The sequence below is a fragment of the Ailuropoda melanoleuca genome, chromosome 6 (genome assembly GCF_002007445.2).
Source record: "Ailuropoda melanoleuca isolate Jingjing chromosome 6, ASM200744v2, whole genome shotgun sequence".
In the NCBI taxonomy this organism is placed as follows: domain Eukaryota; kingdom Metazoa; phylum Chordata; class Mammalia; order Carnivora; family Ursidae; genus Ailuropoda; species Ailuropoda melanoleuca.
Genome location: NC_048223.1, coordinates 1,273,211 through 1,292,473, shown reverse-complemented (window position 1 = coordinate 1,292,473; position 19,263 = coordinate 1,273,211). Strand labels below are relative to the sequence as shown.

Sequence of the window (19,263 nt, the reverse complement as noted above, 5' to 3'; positions counted from 1 at the left end):
GAAAATGGTACTCAAAATCCTTGCCAAATGAACGAATGAAAGTTCTTTAAGCTTTCATTTCATGTTATCTTGTGATCTCTTTGAATTCCTCACCATCTTATAAAGCAGGAGGAGGAAATAGAAACCCTCATGTATTATCTGTTCTCAGCCTACGTGTAGATATGGTTCATAACCACATGTGGAATGAAGTATTTCTATTTCCAAATGTTTATAGATACATTAACATGAGTGCTGTTTGATTTCAAAAGAGCTAACAACAGTGCATCCAAAGCCACATGATTTGGTGATTCCTGAAGACAAGAGTAAGGAAGGTCATGTGGAAATGTGAGCTAAGCTGTGGCTGTATCTCTTGCTCTCTCTACATAATATACCTTTAACTGCTCAAACTACAGAAAGTATTTATTCTCATCTAATCCGAAGGAATGGCATGACTTGGAATCTCTTACATCAGCCAAAAATTAATGCAATTTTAAAGATACATCTTTACTATAGTCTAAGAGTTCCCTTTCCAAAAATCCAATCAACAGAAACCTCTTGCACATTTGCAAAATACTTGAAAATCAGTAATTTCTCCCAATAGTATTATTGGCTCACTTTATAGTGAGGTGCTAAAGAAAGTTTGAGACGTATTATAGAATTTTATATAACTCACATTCTGTTCAATTGTTGAATCCAGTGAGCCATGCTGTGCTTCTAATGTTCAAATAGATGTCCAAATCTTTCTTTGGGCCAAAATAAACCAATTGGTTGCATCTGAAATAGCTGTTTTGTTAAAAACCAGAGTCATTTATAAACAGAATGGTGATTTCCTTATAGCAAAAGAACAAAACCCGTTACTAACCTATGCTCACATATGACGTTCAGCTCTGTGGGCCCAAATGCAATTCCTGCACATAAGCCATGTCAGCATTAAGTGCTGAATACGCGCTAATATATGGGCTCTTTTTAACTGGACTATTAAGTCCATTAACATTTAATGAAACAATTTTAACTTTGTCCACAAAAACACTCACAGTGCCTTTCCATCAACTCCCTAAAGGCAAAACAACATAAATTTAAAAGAAAAATAACCATGAAGCTTTGCTAAGTGCAGATGATTTCCATAAGACAGGTTAAATCCTGGGTTTCTGTCTCAATGCAGTCTACATTTGATTTTTACTACAAAGATAAACTCAAACTGGCAATTACCCTTCGCTAACCCAACCAAATAATCTCAGTATGAAAACGCTGGCATTTTTCTTACTACAGTGCAATGTATGGAGAATTAACTAAAGTAATTTCACCGAGAGTCTTAGTAATCCATTTCAAATTTATGCTATGAAACATTATCTTTAAAAATATCATGTTAATGACTTTCCCTTTACAGCAGGCTCAAAATAAAACTACATTCACTTTCACTTGAATGATGAAGACATAGAAACCAAAGTCCTTTACGAAGATCCACTGTCCTGTTGACCCAGAGATATACGTGGGACACGGGGAACTCAAGTTGTTCAGTCAGTTGTGCTTTTTCCCCTGTTACCTTCAACACATACATATGCTAGTTTAAACTTACGTTTGTTCTGAACCTAAGTCTGGATATTTTTACAAATATGTTTTTCCCCCAAAGCCTATTTTGAAACTTCTAAAGTAGAGAGAAGTGAAATTGGTCCCCTTATTAAGCTTTTAAAAAAAATCATTAACATACTCTTTTTCATGTTTCTTTGTGTGATGCTACTATCTGGCCAATGCTATAGACTTAACAATTCTATATCCACTCCTCCAAATCTGACCCCTTTGAAAACAGCTCTCCCTCAGTTAAAATAAAATAAAATAAAATAAACTACAAGCATCCATGACTTAGAGTCATATTTTTGGCAAACTTATTTAATAGTCTAATGATTTAAAAATAAATCATATTTTTTTCAAACACCTGTCTTGAAAGACCTCACATAGCAGCTTCGGGGATTTGAATACCTTTGAGAAACCTGAACATCTAAAGGAGTTAGTGGGACTGAGGCAGTTGAGGCATTGAACATTTGACATGGCAGTTGTAGGACTTGTAAATGTACCACAGTAGGAAGCAGCTTTCCATGGACTTCAAAGCAAACGGCAGTTAATTATCTAGCTTTCAGGAGCAGCGTGGACTTACCGTGACAGCTGTTAGGCGAGGACACATGGGCATCTCCGCAACTGAACATCAACGCGTGTCATTGTCTGGCTTGGATCTCAATGGAAAGAAATGCTTAAGGTCTCAGCTTGGTTCAATTCAAATTAGTCTAAGAGTTTTCCCAGATGGTTTCTCAGCACAAGCTTACTTCTCACCCCAGAGCCTGTGCTTCGCCCTCACCTCAGATCTGCTGTCGACATGCTGTTTGCATATGCTCAAGTTCCATTTTTAATGCCATGCATGGGATTTACCCATTTGAACTTTCTCCTGCCTGTTATTATTGTGAATTCAACCTGGGGGTCTTGTAACTTCGGTGAGAAAAGAAATGCTTCTGCTTTCGAATCTCTCTTTCTTTCTCCCTCTCTCTGTACCCTCCCCCTCATCCACCGTCCTCATTTTTTCACTGATGGAGAATATCGACTGTTTCTACCTGGTGCCTAGCAGGTGGGATGTCTTGGGGTGTTCTTCATGGCTGGCCAGATGTAGTGGGTCCAACCGTTACTTGACTTGCACGAATCCTAGCAGGGCCTGGCTTGTCCACCGTTTCCCAGAGCATCAGCTTCTATCTATGACCTGATCAGCCTTCAGATCAGCCATGACAAATGCCCAGAATAACCAAGCTCACTCTTGGCCTCTCCTAACACTGCCTCCCAGTCGAGGGCTGTGGTCACAATTGTGCACTTGCTGCAGCAAGTGTTTAGATCCACCGTATTTAGATCCAGACCTCATCCTTCTTGAACACTGTCAGGTCGTCCACAAACACAAGGGATGTGCCCTCAAGGAAAGATAGCAAAAAGAAAGTAAAGAACATATTCCTTTGATTAGACCTGCTGGAGATAGGGAAGAATAAAATGTGAAGGGGAAAAAGAGAGGGGCGGAGTTATTGGGATCAGAAGCTAATTAGGAAAGAGTTGAGAAAAGGAAACTTTTCAAAAAAAGGAGAAAAAAATGAAATACCAAACTGATAACTACCTAAACTCACTTCATCCTTTTTAGAAAAATGTCTCCCTTTAAGTACTCTAAGTTAGTGAGGTCTTGCTGTTAAACTTGAAAAGTAAAAAAATAGCACTTGAACAAAAATCCTCAGCAATTGCTGACCTCTCATTGCCATTCACTTCAATCAGCCCCATACTGTTTCTTGACATGTCCAAAGTCCCAAATGAGGCCTTGCTGATTTCAAGCAGTTGGTAACTATGTGCAATATATGCAGAATCATCTTCTGGGGACTCTGAAGACCTAGGACTCTTCCAGTTCCTCCACCTCCAGGAAACAAATATCAAATGCTTTCATCTTTCTAGTTTGCAAAATGTTTTCAAGCTGCCTGTAAAATGTGTGCTGTGAGTGATTTGACAAAAATATTATACAAATTTATTATCTTTAAACATGTTTCTTTGCAGTTTTCAGTTCATCTTATATTATTAAGTGCTGAGCAGAAACTGGCTTTGTTTCTTACAGTCAAGTTACACAAGATGCATAAATCTTTAATGTTCTCGGTTTCCTTTAGAGACTTTGCTTTCTTCTAAAAGTGTCTGAATACCTCTGAAATGCATGCTGGATAAATTTCCCAAGATGCCAGGCTGCTGGCCAAAGTACTCCAAGGTGATAGGCTACAGCTGCTTCCTTCTTCCTAAGGAAAATGGTGCAAAGATGCGGGTCACTGGATACTTGACGAATGTGTGATTGCCAAGCATTCAGGCCCGGTCTTCTAAGGAGATGCTGAGTAGACCATGTGAAAGCAAACTGTTTTATGTGGAGAGTACATAGTTAACCAAACCTAGGTTTTCTAGTCTAAATAGGGTAATTGTGACCAGTGAATCATAAAAGTTGAGAATGGGAACGTACTTTAAAAATCACATGTTTCTGGGGTGGTAGGTAGGTGGCTCGTCGGTTAAGTGATTGATTCTGGATTTCTGCTCAGGTCATGATTCCAGGGTCCTGGGATCGAGCCCCACATTGGGCTCTTTGCTTAATGGGGAATCTACTTGAGGATTCTCTCTTTCCTCTGCCCTTCCCCCTGCTCATGTTCTCCTTCTTTCAGGTAAATAAATAGATCTTTTTAAAAAAATCATATGGTCCAGAGATCTAATCCAAGAATACCTGCTATATAGTCCTACCAAGTGATCATATGTTTGAACACTCCTGGAACAGAGAATCCACTCTGTGTTAAAATAGTCTCTCTATATACACACAATCGTAATTCATATCAGACAAATGGATAATCTCCATAATATGTAAAGAGCTACAACACTTCACTAAGAAAAAGGCCTATAGTCCAATTAAAAAAAAAAAGCAAATGGGCAAAGGATATAGAAAGAAAAAGAAATAGAAATGATTATAAATTTAAAAAGAGATAGAAGAAGAAAGGCTGGGTGGCTCAGTTGGTTAAGTGTCTGCCTTCAGCTCAGGTTGTGATCTCAAGGTCCTGGGATCAAGCCCCATGTAGGGTTCCCTGCTCAGCAGGGAGTCTGCTTCTCCTTCTCCTTCTGTCCCACCACCCCCCACCCCATGCTTGAGCTCTCTCTCTCAAATAAATAATAAGATCTTTAAAATTTTTTTAATTAAAAAATAAAATAAAATAAGGAGAGAAGATATGCTCAACTTCACAAAATCAAAACCACACTGAAATACAACTTTTCAAATATTTCCTATATTCCTGATATAAGCATAAATTTGTATAATCTCTATAGAGTAAAATTTAGTCATAAAAGTAACAGATGCATATACATGCTTTTATTTCAACTTTTAGGAATTTTTAAATGTGTAGAATGGTTTACTTATATAGATAGCCACTGCACCATTATTGGTGCGAACAAAAGATGTGGAAATAACCTAATACCCATCAACAAAGATCCAGTTAATAGCATATCCATGCAATATCCATGCAGCTGTAGGTAATAATAATGATAATAAGGCAGCTCTTAATGTTCATAATAGAAAGGTCTCCAAACTTTATTGTTTAAAAAAAAAAACAAGGTACCCTCAGCAAACTAGGAATAGAGAACTTCCTCAACTTGATAACGAACCATTATAAAAAACAACAACAACAATCTAACATCATGCTTAGTGGTGAGAAACTTGAAGCTTTCCCACCAAAATCAGGAAGAAAGCAAAGCTGTCCCCTCTTACCAGTGCTTTTCAACTTTGCACTGGAAATCCTAGCTAATGCAATAAGACAGTAAAAGGAAATAAAGGTATATAGATTGGGAATAAAGAAATAAAACTATCTTTATTTACAGAGGACATGATTATCTATGTAGAAAATTTGAAAAATTGACAAGAAGAAACACTCCTGGAACTAATAAGCAATTATAACAAAGCTGCAGGGCACAAGGTTAATATACATTCCTATATACATCAATGAACAAGGGGAATTTGCTTAAAACACATAGCTGTTTACTTCTGCATCCCCCAAAATGAAATACTTAAGTATAAATCTAACAAAGTATGTACAAGATTTATATGAGGCAAACAAAACTCTGGTGGAAGATATCAAAGAACTAAATAAATGGAGAGATATTCCATGTTCATGGGTAAGAAGATTCAGTATTGTCAAGATGTCAATTCCTCGAAACTGATTTATAGATTCAATACAATACCACTCAAAATCCCAGAAAGTTCTTTTGTGGATGTTGGCAAACTGGTTATAAAGTTCATATGGAAAAGCAAAAGATCCAGATAACAAACTCAAGATTAAAGAAGAACAAAGTTGCAAGATTGACACCACCTGACTTCAAGATTTACTATTAAGTTACAATAATCAAGACAGTGTGGTATTGCATAAGTATAGACTAGTAGATCAATGGAATAGAAGAGTCCAGGAATAGACCCACCCAAATAAAATCCATTTATCTTTGACAAAGGGACAAAGGCCCTACAATGGAAAAAATTCGTCTTTGCCACAATCGGTGCCAGGTCAACTGGGCATCCACATGCAAAACAATTATTCTAGACACAAACTTTACAGTTTTCTCAAACATTAACTTAAAATGGATCACGGACCTAAATGTAAAACAGCAAACTATAAAATTCCTAGAAGATAACATAGGAGAAAATTTGGATGATCTTGGGTTTGGGAATAACTTTTTATTTTTATTATTATTTTAATATTTTATTTATTTATGTCACAGAGAAAGAGAACACAAGCTGGGGGAGACAGGCAGAGGGAGAGGGAGAAGCAGACTCCCTGCTGAGCAGGGAGCCTGATGTGGGGCTCGATCTCAAGACCCTGAGATCATGACCTGACCTGAAGGCAGACACTTAACCAACTGAGCCACCCAGGCACCCCTGGTAATAACTTTTTAAACACAACACCAAAGCACAGTTTGTGAAAGAAAGAATTGATAAGCTGGACTTCATTAAAATTAAACATTTCTGCTCTGTGAAAGACACTGTCAAGAGAATGAAAAGACAAGTCACAGACTGGAAGAAAATATTTGGGAAAGACATATTTGAAAAAAGACTGTTATCCAAAATATACAAAGAACATTTGAAAGTAAACAATAAGAAAACAAACAATCCAATTAATAAATAGGGCAATGGCCTTAACAGATCCCTCACCAAAGAAGATATACAGATGGCAAATAAGCATATGGAAAGATGTTCCACATCCTAGGTCATCAAGGAAATGTAAATTAAAACAATAATGAGATACCATTACCCATCTAGTAGAATGGCCAAAATTTAAAACACTGACAACAAATGCTGGTGAGCATATAGACAACATTTGTAGCGGGGATGCAAAATGGTACCTACACTTTGGAAAACAGTTTGATGATTTCTACGAAACTAAGCATATGGTAACATGACCCAGGAGTTATGCTCTTTGGCATTTACCCAACGGAACTGAAAACTTATGTCCACACAAAAACTGGCACATGGATGCTTACAGCAGCTTTATTCATAACTGCCAAAACTTGGAAGCACCAAGACGTCCCTCAGGAGATGAATGGACAAGTACTCTGTGGTACACAATGGCATATTATGCAGCGCGCAAAGGAAATGAGCTATCGAGCCACGGAATGACATGAAGGAATCTTAAAAGCATATTACTGAACGAAAGAAGCCAATCTGAAAGATTAGTGGCTGCCAGAGTTAGGAGGAAGGAGAGACGAATAGGCAGACGCAGAGGAACTTCAGAGCACTGGCGCTGCTCTGTACGATTCTGCCATGCTGGACACTTGTCGTTACACATACGTCCACGCCCACAGAATGCGCAGCACGGGCACTAATGGAAACTGGGGACTTCGGAGGATCATGATGTGTCTGTGTAAGGTTCCCTGGTTGTAACAAATGTGGCACCGTGGTGTGGGATGTTGGTGGGGGGAGGTTGTGGGTCTGTGAGGACAGGGGGTATATGGGAACTCTACTTTCTGTTCAGTTTTGCTATGGCCCTACAACCGCTCTAAAAAATAAAATTTGCTAATTAAAAAATAATAATAAGATACCACATAACAAGATATATAGGATGTTCCCTTTACATATAATTGGGGAAGGGATTACCTATATATTCATTTTTCTTATGCACAAAATTGTTATCTATGGAGAGCAGGACAGGAGTTGGAGGAAGGCTTTTCACCATTGACCTTTTTATACTTATTTTTGAACCATTAAAAAATTACTTTTCAAAAAATTAAATAACATAATTTAAAATATATGAAAATGGTCTGTTCTCTTTCAACTTTTAGCTGAAAACCAAAAAACAAAACAAAACAAAACCTCGGTATTGAAATACTGCCTCAAACAGTTAACTCTTTTTATAAATTTTTTTTAACTGACACCATCACACAATGGTCTATTTATTCTAGCCCTAAAAATTTGGACCCAATTTTCAATCTTCTTGAAACCAATAGAAGTATAAAGAAAACCTTATGAAATCTCCAAAAGAGAAAAATCAAATCTTAAAAGAATGTGGACTCCTGTGTGACCCTCCACCATTTTTTCTCTTATTCAAACTTAACCTTAAACATCAGCCATCAGGCTTGATTATTTACCTACCGTTTAAGGTCTTCACGTTTAAGCCTCCAATCTCAGCGGCCCTGCAGGCCGGGTGCGCACCGTGCTTTGTTCTGGGCGCGCGGCAACACTGGCCGTCCTCGGCAGCAAGCACGTTCTTCGGGAACCGCTAGTCGCAGGGCTTCTGGACCTTTAGGGAATTTTTCTCCTGACCTCAAAAAAACAACAAACAAACAAACAAACAAACAAACAAACAAACAAACAAAACCTTTTCTGGACAAATGCTATTTCTTTCAGAACTGATGTGTGAAGTGCCTGGGTGGCTCAGTTGGTTAAGCACCTGCCTCTGGCTCCGGGCATGATCTCAGGGTGGTGGGATCGAGTCCCACATCGGGCTCCCTGATCAGTGGGGAGCCTGCTTCTCCCACTGCTTGCAGCTCCCCCTGCTTGTGCTCTCTCTCTCCCCCTCTGAAAAATAAATAAATAAAATCTTGAAAAAAAAGAAAAGAAAAAAAACCGATTTGTGCAGGAGATCTGTCAAATTCCTGTAACCGGTATGTTTCATAAAAACTGTTCTGCTTGTCCCTCAGGTGATTAGTACCTTTCTTACAGACATGCCTTTATGAGATTCACATACAGTGGTCACAGACTTTCTTGAATTTGATTGTAGCAGGTGGCAGGCAGCTCCGCCTCGTTTTCCTTTGGGAGAACCCTCTTGCTTCCAGAAAGGGCTGCCCTCAGCTGACACTGACAGAACCTGCCAAAGAGTTCACATGCTGATTTTTGGATAGGCCTCGCAAGGTTAGATGCTATCACTGCTCTTAAGCTTTTGGCCAGGCCAGAAGCTGGGTGCATCCCAATGATGTACCATGACCAAACTGTTTGGGCTGGAGCACCCTGTTTGGCATAGAAGGGTGGGGTATCAAATTCTGGCCACAGCTTTCAGCTCTGTAGTATTCAAGGAAGATCCCGGGCTGCTGGAGGGATTTTCCTGATGCAAACTGGCAGTGAAAAATCTTCAGCTCAAGGTCAGTCCACACTGCACAGATTCAGCTTACCCACCAGCCCTTAAGCTATTGACTGCAAACCTGTTTCTGGAATATAGAGGTTAGCAGATGATAATTCCTCAATACTTGCCAATGACATTTAACGTGGTGGCTACTTTAGGACATTTTTAAAGCTATTTAAGTCCAAATAAAAAATTATCTCAATCATCCAACAGAACAAAACCTGAAATACTTTGGGAACCAAAGATTTATCCAGTTATCACACCAAAAATACCCAAACCCAAATAAAACAAAGCAAAAATGCAAAAATAAAGAACTTCAAACTTCATCAGAAGCAAAAGTGAAAACAGCCAGAAGCATATGTCTAAGAGCCATGTAACACAAAACAGAAGTGAGGAAGTATTTTAAAGCTCAAGGGCTACATTGATTCATGTGGAATGATAAAAAGTCTCTTCTCACCTTACTTTAAAAAAATACTTAAGGGGCACCTGGGTGGCTCATTTGGTTAAGACTCAGGTCCTGATCCCAGGGTGCTGGGATGCAGCCCCTCTCTTCTCAGGCCCCCTGCTTCTCCTTCTTCTCCCCTCTCTGGCGTTCTCTCTCTCTCTCTCTCTCTCGCGTGCGTGCTATCTTTGTCACTCTCTCTGTCTCTTTCTCAAATAAATAAACAAAATCTTCAAAAATAATTTTTAAAATGCTTAAAATACGTATTTGGGAAAAAACCTTAAATATTCCTTAAAAAATTTAAGTACCAGGACTGAGTAAATTTCTATTTCTACATAAACACCTCTTTCATTTATAAATGACCACGAAAGCACTAGGTATTCATGGTTCTAAGAATTATATGTTACTATAGTTGTTCTGTGTGCAAAACAGTGATACATCAACGAATGGATCTTCTGAAAATATGTTGCTTTATCTTAATAAAGTTTGGTTCGTTTTTTAAAAAAAGAAGTTTGTTTTCAAAAATCTTCAGTAATCATTTCAAGCAAAGCTGCACCCACAAACCGTATTCATGTATGACAAAAATACCCCTGGACACAGAACCTATTTACTGGCTCATGAAAGGCATATTCACACATTGAAGGTAAACGGTTTCTTAACCTCTCAGTCTCATCATTTTGTGTGCAAAATGGAGCAAATAATATTTCCGGCACAGGGCTGTCCAAAAGATTAAATGAGATTGTGTATGCAGTGCCTATTCCTTACTGTGCCTCATAAAACTAGCTCTCCAAATAAATGTATCTTCTTCAACTGGAACTTATTTTTTCTTTCTAATTATAGATGAAATATTTTGTCCTCTGTAAAAGGAATTTCAGACAGGTAAAGATATTTTAGGAGTTCCGGACACTCCAAGAAATCATTAAGCCTTTGTTCCGATGACCTCTCCCTGGAATGAGGGTAAGCAATAGGATCCATTTGAGAAGCTGCTTAGGAATTAGTAAGAGTGAAGTGACATATGTCCTTTGACTGCAGCTTTTTCAGGACCTTGGAGCCTTCTTGGCTCTTTTTCACTTGAACTCTGACTCCTTCTCTGCCTGCTTGTGGGCTAGAACCTCTCTCAGGCTGCTTCCAACATTCATCTCTCTCCTACTTTCTGCCCCTTTTTCTCTTCTTAGAGATTCTTCTTCAAAAATCCAATGCCTCATTCATTCCTCCATCTCCTCTGTTTCAAAAGCAGAAGCAGATGGGGAGAGATTATTGACATACTGACTACCAGAGTTGGCAATGAGTGTTTCCGAGGTCCCAAATTCTGAGGAATACTCTGATTCCCACTCAAATTCCAGGGAGGCAGAGCAGTTTAAGAAGACCGAGACACACCACTCTCTCGTCAAATGACCTTGAGCAATTTTCTAACTTCTCGGAGTTTCAGTTATATCATCTGTAATACAGGGAAAGTAATTCTGCATGAACCAAAGAAAGCCATTTTCACCTGGCGGAAAAGAAAAACAAAAACACTTTTTTGTTTCCAAACATTGTGATCAACAGACATCCCTCAACCTCACACTCACTTTGGAGGTTCAGGGCTGGGATCGGGCTCAGAGATCCTGAGGGACTGGCTGTAGTTCAGTAATGTAAGAGGGCTCAGGGCTCTGCAGGGTCACCTGTGACAGCCTTTAGTCTTGCTGTTAAGCCGGAAGTTGAATTCTTTAAAAAAAAAAAAAGAATAAAATTATTGCTAGAGTACCAGTGGCCTTGTGAAAATATCCTGTAACCAGCTAGATGACCTGATAGGCTGCTTTGAAGCTCAGGTGATACAATCCACGAGAGAGTATTTTCTATAATATATATTGGGCCCTAGAGGTTTGGTGACAGTGGTGTTCTCTCTTCAGGTAAAAGCTTGCAGTACACAGATCACTAAAACTCTGGATCGTAATGAATCTTGGGGTCATCTTTTCTAATCCTTCTCAAACTGAGCGTACACATGCTGGGCAGTTAGAAGCATATGGCATTGGCATGCTCAAGGGAAGTCATTCGTCAGTAATACATGTGGGGACTTTTGTCCCCTTCTCTATCAGCCTACTATGAATGGACATCAGATCATCTTAGGACATAACCAATTTTATATAAAAACAATAACTTAGTGATCTCATGCAGTTTTTGCAGTGAACTTTGGAAGTCAACTGCCATTCTCAGAAACTTAAATATACCATACCATACAATCCAGGAATCCTGCTCTTAGCACTTGAATATTCATGGAAGCTTTATTCATAAAACCCAAAGCAGAAGCAACTCAAATGTCCATCTGCTGGTGAATGGATAAATACATGTTGGTGTATGCATGCGAAAGAATTCCGCTCAGCAGTAAAATGGAATGAACCGCTGATACTCAGCAACATGAATAAACCTCAGAAGCCTCCTGCGAAAGGAGGCCAGACACAAAAGACTGCAGACCGTAGGATTGCATTTGCATGACATTCTACAAAAGGCAAATCTATATGCTCAGAAATCTGAGCTGTGTTGGCCAGGGACCAGGGTCGGGGGATGGGATTAACCACAAAGGCACTAGAGGGAAATTTGGGGGGGGGGATTGTGTTGATGATGGTTATATGATAGTATAAATTTGTCAAAGCTCATTGACTTGTACACTTTTATTTTTTTATTATTTATTTATTTGACAGAGAGAGAGAGAGACAGCCAGCGAGAGAGGGAACACAAGCGGGGGAGGGGTGGGAGAGGAAGAAACAGGCTTCCAGCAGAGGAGCCTGATGTAGGGCTCGATCCCAGATCGCCGGGATCACGCCCTGAGCCGAAGGCAGACGCTTAAGGACTGCGCCACCCAGGCACCCCTGAATTGTACACTTTTAAAAAGTAAATTTTATTGTATATAAATTATGCTACAATAAAGCTGATTTTAAAGAACAGATAACTAAGAGATTCTCTTAATTTTTAGTCTTATAACTCACTAATTTAAATGATTTAACCCACAAACTGAAAGGTAACAAATATGGTAACTCAAGTTTGAAAGGTGATATATATATTTGAAGTGTTCAAGGTTAGAGATCCTGGACAACTTTATTTTTGCTTTTTGATCACCAACATGTTGTTATCGTGTTACTGGTAGAATAAATAATAAAGTAAGATTGAAAGATCATTCAATTACTTTGTCTTTTTAACTAATCTTAAGCTAATTACAGAAGGTTATTCCCATGTCTGGGTCCGTAACCCTGCCTCTCTAATTTACGAAATTTTCATTTTACTGACAAACCACCACAAAAACCTCCAGAGTCACCCAAATTGAGCTGAAATTTCATTTTCTGTGCTCTACTCCCACTAGAAACCTCCGATCACTTAATTATTTACTAATTAATTCCACATGCCTCCCCCACTTCCAAAGGCTCTCACGCAACTTCATAAATCAGGCAAGCATGAGAATGAGGGTAAGTAATGCAAGTGGAGGCAGGGTGGAGAGGCTGAAGAACGACTGGAAGTAGCTGCCGATTTTGCCATAAGCTTCTCAGTGGACTGAAAAAGAGGGAAGCAGGTATAAGATTCAAAATGCCTATAGGATAAAGAAAAAAACTAAGGGTTAAGGAGATGCAACATTCTTTCTGATACTAAGACTAGGGTGAAAATTTTCCTGTGGATCCCCTGAAAGAAGAAATTGTGTGACACAGCAAATATCATCCACAGCACATTGGAAAAGCCACAGTGAGTTCTCTGTGGCATCCTTAGATCCACAGAAAAAGCTGAGAACATAATGCCACTTTACGCAGGGAACCATGGTGGCTGCAGGGAAAAGGTGGCCGGAGACTGCACACATCTCCTTTCGCAGCTTTTGTATATACACAACCTGCACACATAACCAAGCGCTGGTTATTGTACAGACTGGGAAGCACCTCCACAAATTACTAGCTGTATAGTGTTGGGTAAGCTCTGTGTCTCCCATCAATAGTGGGGATTAGAGACAACCCACTTCATTTGATTGTTGGTAAGGTTAAATGATTTAATATGAATAAGAAGCCTTGCATCAGGTAAGTGACAGCTATCACTAATGATAATGCCAAAGTGAAGTTTGTAAAGGTTGTCTTGTGATGGAACAAAACAATATTGTTCCTTGTATAAAGGTCAATGATAACCCTATTTTAGTCAAGAATATAAATTTAGAGTATCTACTAGATATGAAAATCAGATGCCTGTTGGTGGGAATGCAAACTGGTGCAGCCACTCTGGAAAACAGTATGGATGTTCCTCAAAAAGTTAAAAATAGAGCTACCCTATGATCCAGCAATTGCCCTACTAGGTATTTATCCAAAGGATACAAACATAATGATTCAAAGGAGCACATGTACCCCAGTGTTTATTGCACAATTGCCAAAATATGAAAAAATCCCAGATGTCTATCGACAGATGAATGGATTAAGAAGATGTGGTATATATCTACAATGGAATACTACTCAGCCATCAAAAAGAGTGGAATCTTACCATTGGCAATGACGTGGATGGAACTAGATGGTATTATGCTAAGCAAAATAAGTCAGTCAGAGAAAGACAAATACCATGTGATTTCACTCATACATGGAATTTAAGAAACAAAACACAGGGGAAGGGAAGGAAAAATAAAATAAGAGGAAAACAGAAAGGGAGGCAAACCACGAGAGACTCTTACTGTATGGAACAAACTGAGGGTTGCTGGAAGAGAAGAGGGTGGGGTGATGGGGTAACTGCGGGATGGGCATTAAGGAGGGAACTTGATGTAATGAGCACTGGGCGTTGTAAGCAACTGATGAAATCACTGAATTCTACCTCTGAAACTAATATACAGTATTATGTTAATTAAATTGAATTTAAATAAATAATTTAAATAAATAAATAAAAATGGAAACTACCCAAATGTTCATCAACATGTTTATTCATGAAATGGTAACTAAAATGTCATATATAATGAAATATTATTTGGCAATAAAATGACTGAAACGCCGATACATGCCCTAACATGGAAGAACCATGAAAACATTATGGTAGTAAATGAAAGAAGCCAGTTACAAAAGACCACATACAGGCAAATCCTTCTAGACAAATCTATAGAGACAGAAAGATTAGTAGCTGCTGAGGGCTGAGGGAAAGAGAGAAAGAGGAGTGACTGCTTATGGGTATAGTTTTCTTTTGGGTGATGAAATGTTCTAAAGCTAGATTGTGATGATATTTGTGCAATTCTGTGATACACTCAAAACCATCTAATTATATACTTTAAATGGCTGAATTTTATTATATGTGAATTACATCTTAAGAAAGCTGTTCGAGTTTTTTTAAAGGCATTGTGACAAGTCAACAGGCCCTTGCAACTTGTGGAGTCCAGCTTTCAAGTGAAGAATGAACAACTTTGGGCCTCCAAAGATAATATTTTTTGAATAAGCTTTCAATTGGAATTAGACAGGGTTGTGATCACTGGCAACAATTCCAGGTACAGATTTGGTGTGTTACCAATTAAGGGCAACATTTTAAGTATTTAGTTAACTAGTTAGTTCCTGTGTCTGGGCAGATGTGATATATCTATTTCATGGCCTGTCCGTGGGAACCGTTTGTCTTAGGCCAGCAGGTTGCCCTCTGCTCTGGAATATATTTCTAGGTCAGTGGCTCCCACCATCAATTAGTATGTGTGCTCAAGGGAATGCAAACTGATTTCAGCATTATCTTAAACAAAACATAATTAGGAAGGTAAGTATCCTGCCAAAAAATTACATAATGCATTCCAAAGCCAACTAAAAATGAATTTTGGACCAACCATGCTAAATATACACATTTAGCATAGGTTTAAATGGTTAATAGTCATGATAATACTAAGTTGGTAGTACCTGAGTAGCTTTTCTGTTTTAAACTTATTTAAATCTTTCTTTTAGGATTTAGAAATTCTGCTACACAAATTTCACTGGAAAAAATTTAATAAATGAAATTCTCAAACATCTGTCCCACTACAACATTGTATGTCTTTCCACTACGTCTAAATCCTGATAGAATGTTCAATCCAGAAGGTTCAGTCACTTTGCTATGCAAAATTGGTCCACAACCTGGACATCGCCAGGGAGATCCACTCCAAACTACTGAGTCGGAATCTGCATTTTTACAAGATTTCCCAGACAATTTGTGTGCACATTCAAGTTTGAGAGGCCTTGCTCTCATACCTCACTGAAACTCAATATAAAACAGCCTCAGGAAAACTGGGCAGTGCGTCACTATTAGTAATCTCAATTGAGACAATGTTGTAGCAACCTTAAAATGTCCCTATTTGATTAAGGTGGTGAAAGCTATAAACGTTCTCTTACTGTAAATGTGCACAAAACACAGGAAAGAAGGCTGTGGTGACCACTCTTACTTAAACATCCTAGAGGATGGAGCAGAGAGGAGCTTGTTCCTAAGGAACTTCTCCCTACTGTTCTAGTTGCCCCCAGATCTTCCTCCTGGCTTTGCCCTTTTGGGCCCAGCATCACCCTTTGTGAAAGCCCAGCCTGGACACTTTGCTGTGAAGCAGCAGTTGGTAAAGAATCATCAAGGGCAGGAGGGTTCCTGAGTGAAAGATGGAAACTTTATTCTTTCACCCACTTATCAGTATGGAAAGAAGCAGTTTAGACCTGGAGCACCACTGTTTTCCCTCTCCCAGGTAGGTACAATTCAAGCACACCCTTCATATCCCTTAAAGAGCATCACCTCTCCTAAACCCACAGGGTTTGAATACATGAAAACCCCTCCATTGTACGTTTGCCCCCACATTTCTACTTCCTACAAAGGAAGTTTATAAAGCCAAGTAACCAGGAGGTATTCCCAAGTGAATCAGTGATCTCCATGCCATGAAGGGGTGGGGGGAAGGGGAAGGGATCAAGAGAGTTGCCTGGAGAATGATAATTAAAATGCTGACTCTTGGGCTCCATCCTTAAGATTTTGATTCGGGAGGTCTGGACTTAGGACCAAAAATTAACATTTTAACAAGTGCCCGAAGCAATTTTAACATAGGTGGTCCAGGCCCACACTTGAGGAAACCGAGATAGTTGATTTAAGAATAGCAATCCCACCTTTGCAATAAAACACTTATTCTTACGCATCTATTTCATTTTTTGAACTGATGTTGTCAATTTCCTATTTGGCTTCCATTCAGCATTTACTGAGCAACTGTTGTTTGCAGAGAATTGAACTACCTGTTCCTTTCCTGGTATGTTTGGGCTGGGTGGAGGGGATGGGGAGAGAAGGGTGTGATCACAATACAGAGCTATTTCTCAACTTCCTAGCAAAATGACAAATTCACCTTTTCATGATTTGTGAAACAGATTAACCTAAACAACTGTATTACCCAACCACAGTTACCATAATTTGTTAACCTTTTCAGGGCACCAACGTGGCAGAGATGTCATGGCCTTACTGGTAGGAAGGTTAGTTCTATCAACCAAACTGCCTACCTTCTCCACTTGATGGTATGACCACAGGCAAGAAATTTCACCTTTCTGTAATTCAGTTTCTTCATCTGTAAAATGAGGCTAGAACACCTACTTCATGGAGCTGGTGTAAGGAATCAGTGAAACCCTGTCTAATGGATGCAGAGGGCTCCAAGAATCTAAATAATATAGTGCAGATTCATTTCATTTTTCAGTCAAAGCCACAAGACCATTGTGAGAATACTGAAAACTGTTTCCAGAGGCTGATCTGTAATTCTAGGTGAAAAGAGTGAAATTTAAACTTTATTTCAAACAGTTCAAGTGAATTATTGTCACTAGAGTGATCTGGGGTTTTTGTTTTTTAGGGTTCTCTAACTATTGGCTCTTCTTCGGGAGTTTGCCCTGCTGATGCCACGCTCGACCCCGAAGTTCTGTTCCAAATCCCCGGTTTAGGGGAGATGCGGAGGTGCGAGGTCCCGGCCAGGCGCCCCTCGGGGGCTGGACAGGAGCCCAGCCCCGGGGCTGGAGGGCTGGGAGGGGACGGGGGTCGGCCACCCCCGCCGGCCGCTCGGCGGGGAGGATGCCGCCGGGCGCCGGGAGCGTGCGCGGCCACGTGACGGCCGGTATAAGAGCGCTCCGGGCCCACGCTGGGCTCCCGCCGCGCCTCCTCCCTGGCCGCGCTCCCTCCCGGCACCCGGCTTCTCCCAGCCAGCAACCTGCGGCTGCGGCGGCCGCGCCCCCCGGCAGCACCATGACAGGTACGCGCCGCGCCGCCCACCGCCCCCCGGACCTCCGGCTCCTCGCCCCGCGCTGCCGTCCGCGGCTCCGCCGCCTCCCCGCCTCGCAGCCTCGGGGGAGTTCCTGGCAGGACGAGGACCGCCGCAAAGTTGCAGGCTGGCTGCAGTCGGGCGTGCCGCTTCCTGCGTCAGCCGCTGCCCCGCCGCCCCCGGCGCCGGAGCTGCGGCCGGGAACCCGGGACCCTGTCGTGGGGGGCAGCCTGGCGGCGCCTGGGCCCTCTGCCGAAGCCCCCGTTCCTGCTTCCGTCTCCGTGCCCTTCCTCCTGCTCTCACCGTGAAGGGCGGGCGGAGCAGCTGCGGCGGGGCCGGGTGGGGGCGGGGAGCCGGTTCCCGGGGGCGCCTGTCCTGCGCCCTGGAGCGCGGCGGGATCGCTCGGCGGCCGCCCCCGCCTCCCGCAAGAGGGAACACCTGGAAGGGCCGGCCTCGAGGCCGGGGCGCCGGCGGCCCTGGCCCGGCCCTTCTCTCGGCCGCCGGGGCGCTGGCCGCCACGCCGAGACTATTTTTAGGCCTTGGGAGCGGGGTTGCAGAAAGCTAGAGCTGGGCGAGCGCCCCAGGGGAGCGGGCCGCCTGCGGTGGGCGTGCGCCGGCTCACTTGTTACAGGGGTCGAATCTGCCCCGAGAAAGGGAAGTGCGGAGGTAACTGGTCCTTCCGATGTTGTTGAGGCTAATAGCGCGGTTGAGAGATCAGTTGAACTGCGGAAAGACTGCGGCTGTACCCGGAGTTGTTCTGTTTTACCCAGCTGTCATTGGTCTTTCCTGTTCACTTGTAATGTTTGCTAGGTGTTCCAGCTCATGTTCCTAAGCATTTGTCCAGTCCCTACTTCATCTTGGATAGCATCCATATCCTTGCTTCCTGAAATCCTTGCGTCCTCTTTACCTTACTAAACTTTTATCCGGGTTCCCCTGGAATCTGGACCTTTTTTGAGTTAAAACATTAGTTCTTTTCCCCCAGATTAAATACTCTTGGGGCAGACTGAAATGTTTCCATCTTATGATGGGTTGAGGGAACAAGTAAAGGCAGAGACTCATCGGCTTGTCAAATGACAGGTGGCCCTTTTCTGAGCTCTCCTAGAATGTGACTAGCTGGGAAGCCGGCGGCCCTTGAGGAGTGGGGAACACCAGTCTTTCTACAGCTTAATAGCGATCTTGTTCAGGAAGAGAGTCCAGCAGGGTGTGAAGATGCCCTCTGGTCAGAGGCTGGCACGTGTGCTAGCCCCCTTGACAGCCTACATCTTTCTCTGGCTTCTCAATGCAATTCACGCTGTCTCCAGCCTCCACATTGGAAAACCGGCAAAGGGAAAATGAGAAAGAGCGTGACTTCATGACAAAATGTCCCAACTCCTTGGTTGGGCAACAGTGCCCCCAAGTGACCCCTGCCAGTGTTTGATCTTAAGCATCCTGAACATTTGGATGCCCACTGCCTTGCTAAAATCCCCCTCAGAGATAGCGTGGACCTCAGACTCATTCCAGGGAAGAACTGGAGAAATCCTTGA

At 41.4% G+C, this 19,263-nt stretch overlaps 1 protein-coding gene and 1 long non-coding RNA gene across 2 annotated transcripts in view; one reads left to right on the top strand and one right to left on the bottom strand.

Annotated features, from left to right (window-relative positions):
- Positions 1-650: 650 nt before the first annotated feature.
- Positions 651-17,882, bottom strand: LOC117802618. The gene is made up of 5 exons (XR_004625968.1): positions 17,764-17,882; positions 11,121-11,256; positions 8,144-8,858; positions 2,132-2,207; positions 651-762 (listed from the first exon to the last, which is right to left on the bottom strand). It is a non-coding gene; the product is annotated as an uncharacterized LOC117802618 (long non-coding RNA).
- Positions 17,539-19,263, top strand: part of GYG1 (glycogenin 1) — a 32,804-nt gene continuing 31,079 nt past the window's right edge. Inside the window, exon 1 of the mRNA XM_034661852.1 lies at positions 17,539-17,731. Within this exon, the coding sequence (XP_034517743.1) occupies positions 17,554-17,731 (178 nt within the window). The 5' untranslated portion in view covers positions 17,539-17,553. The remainder of the gene's footprint in view (positions 17,732-19,263) is intronic.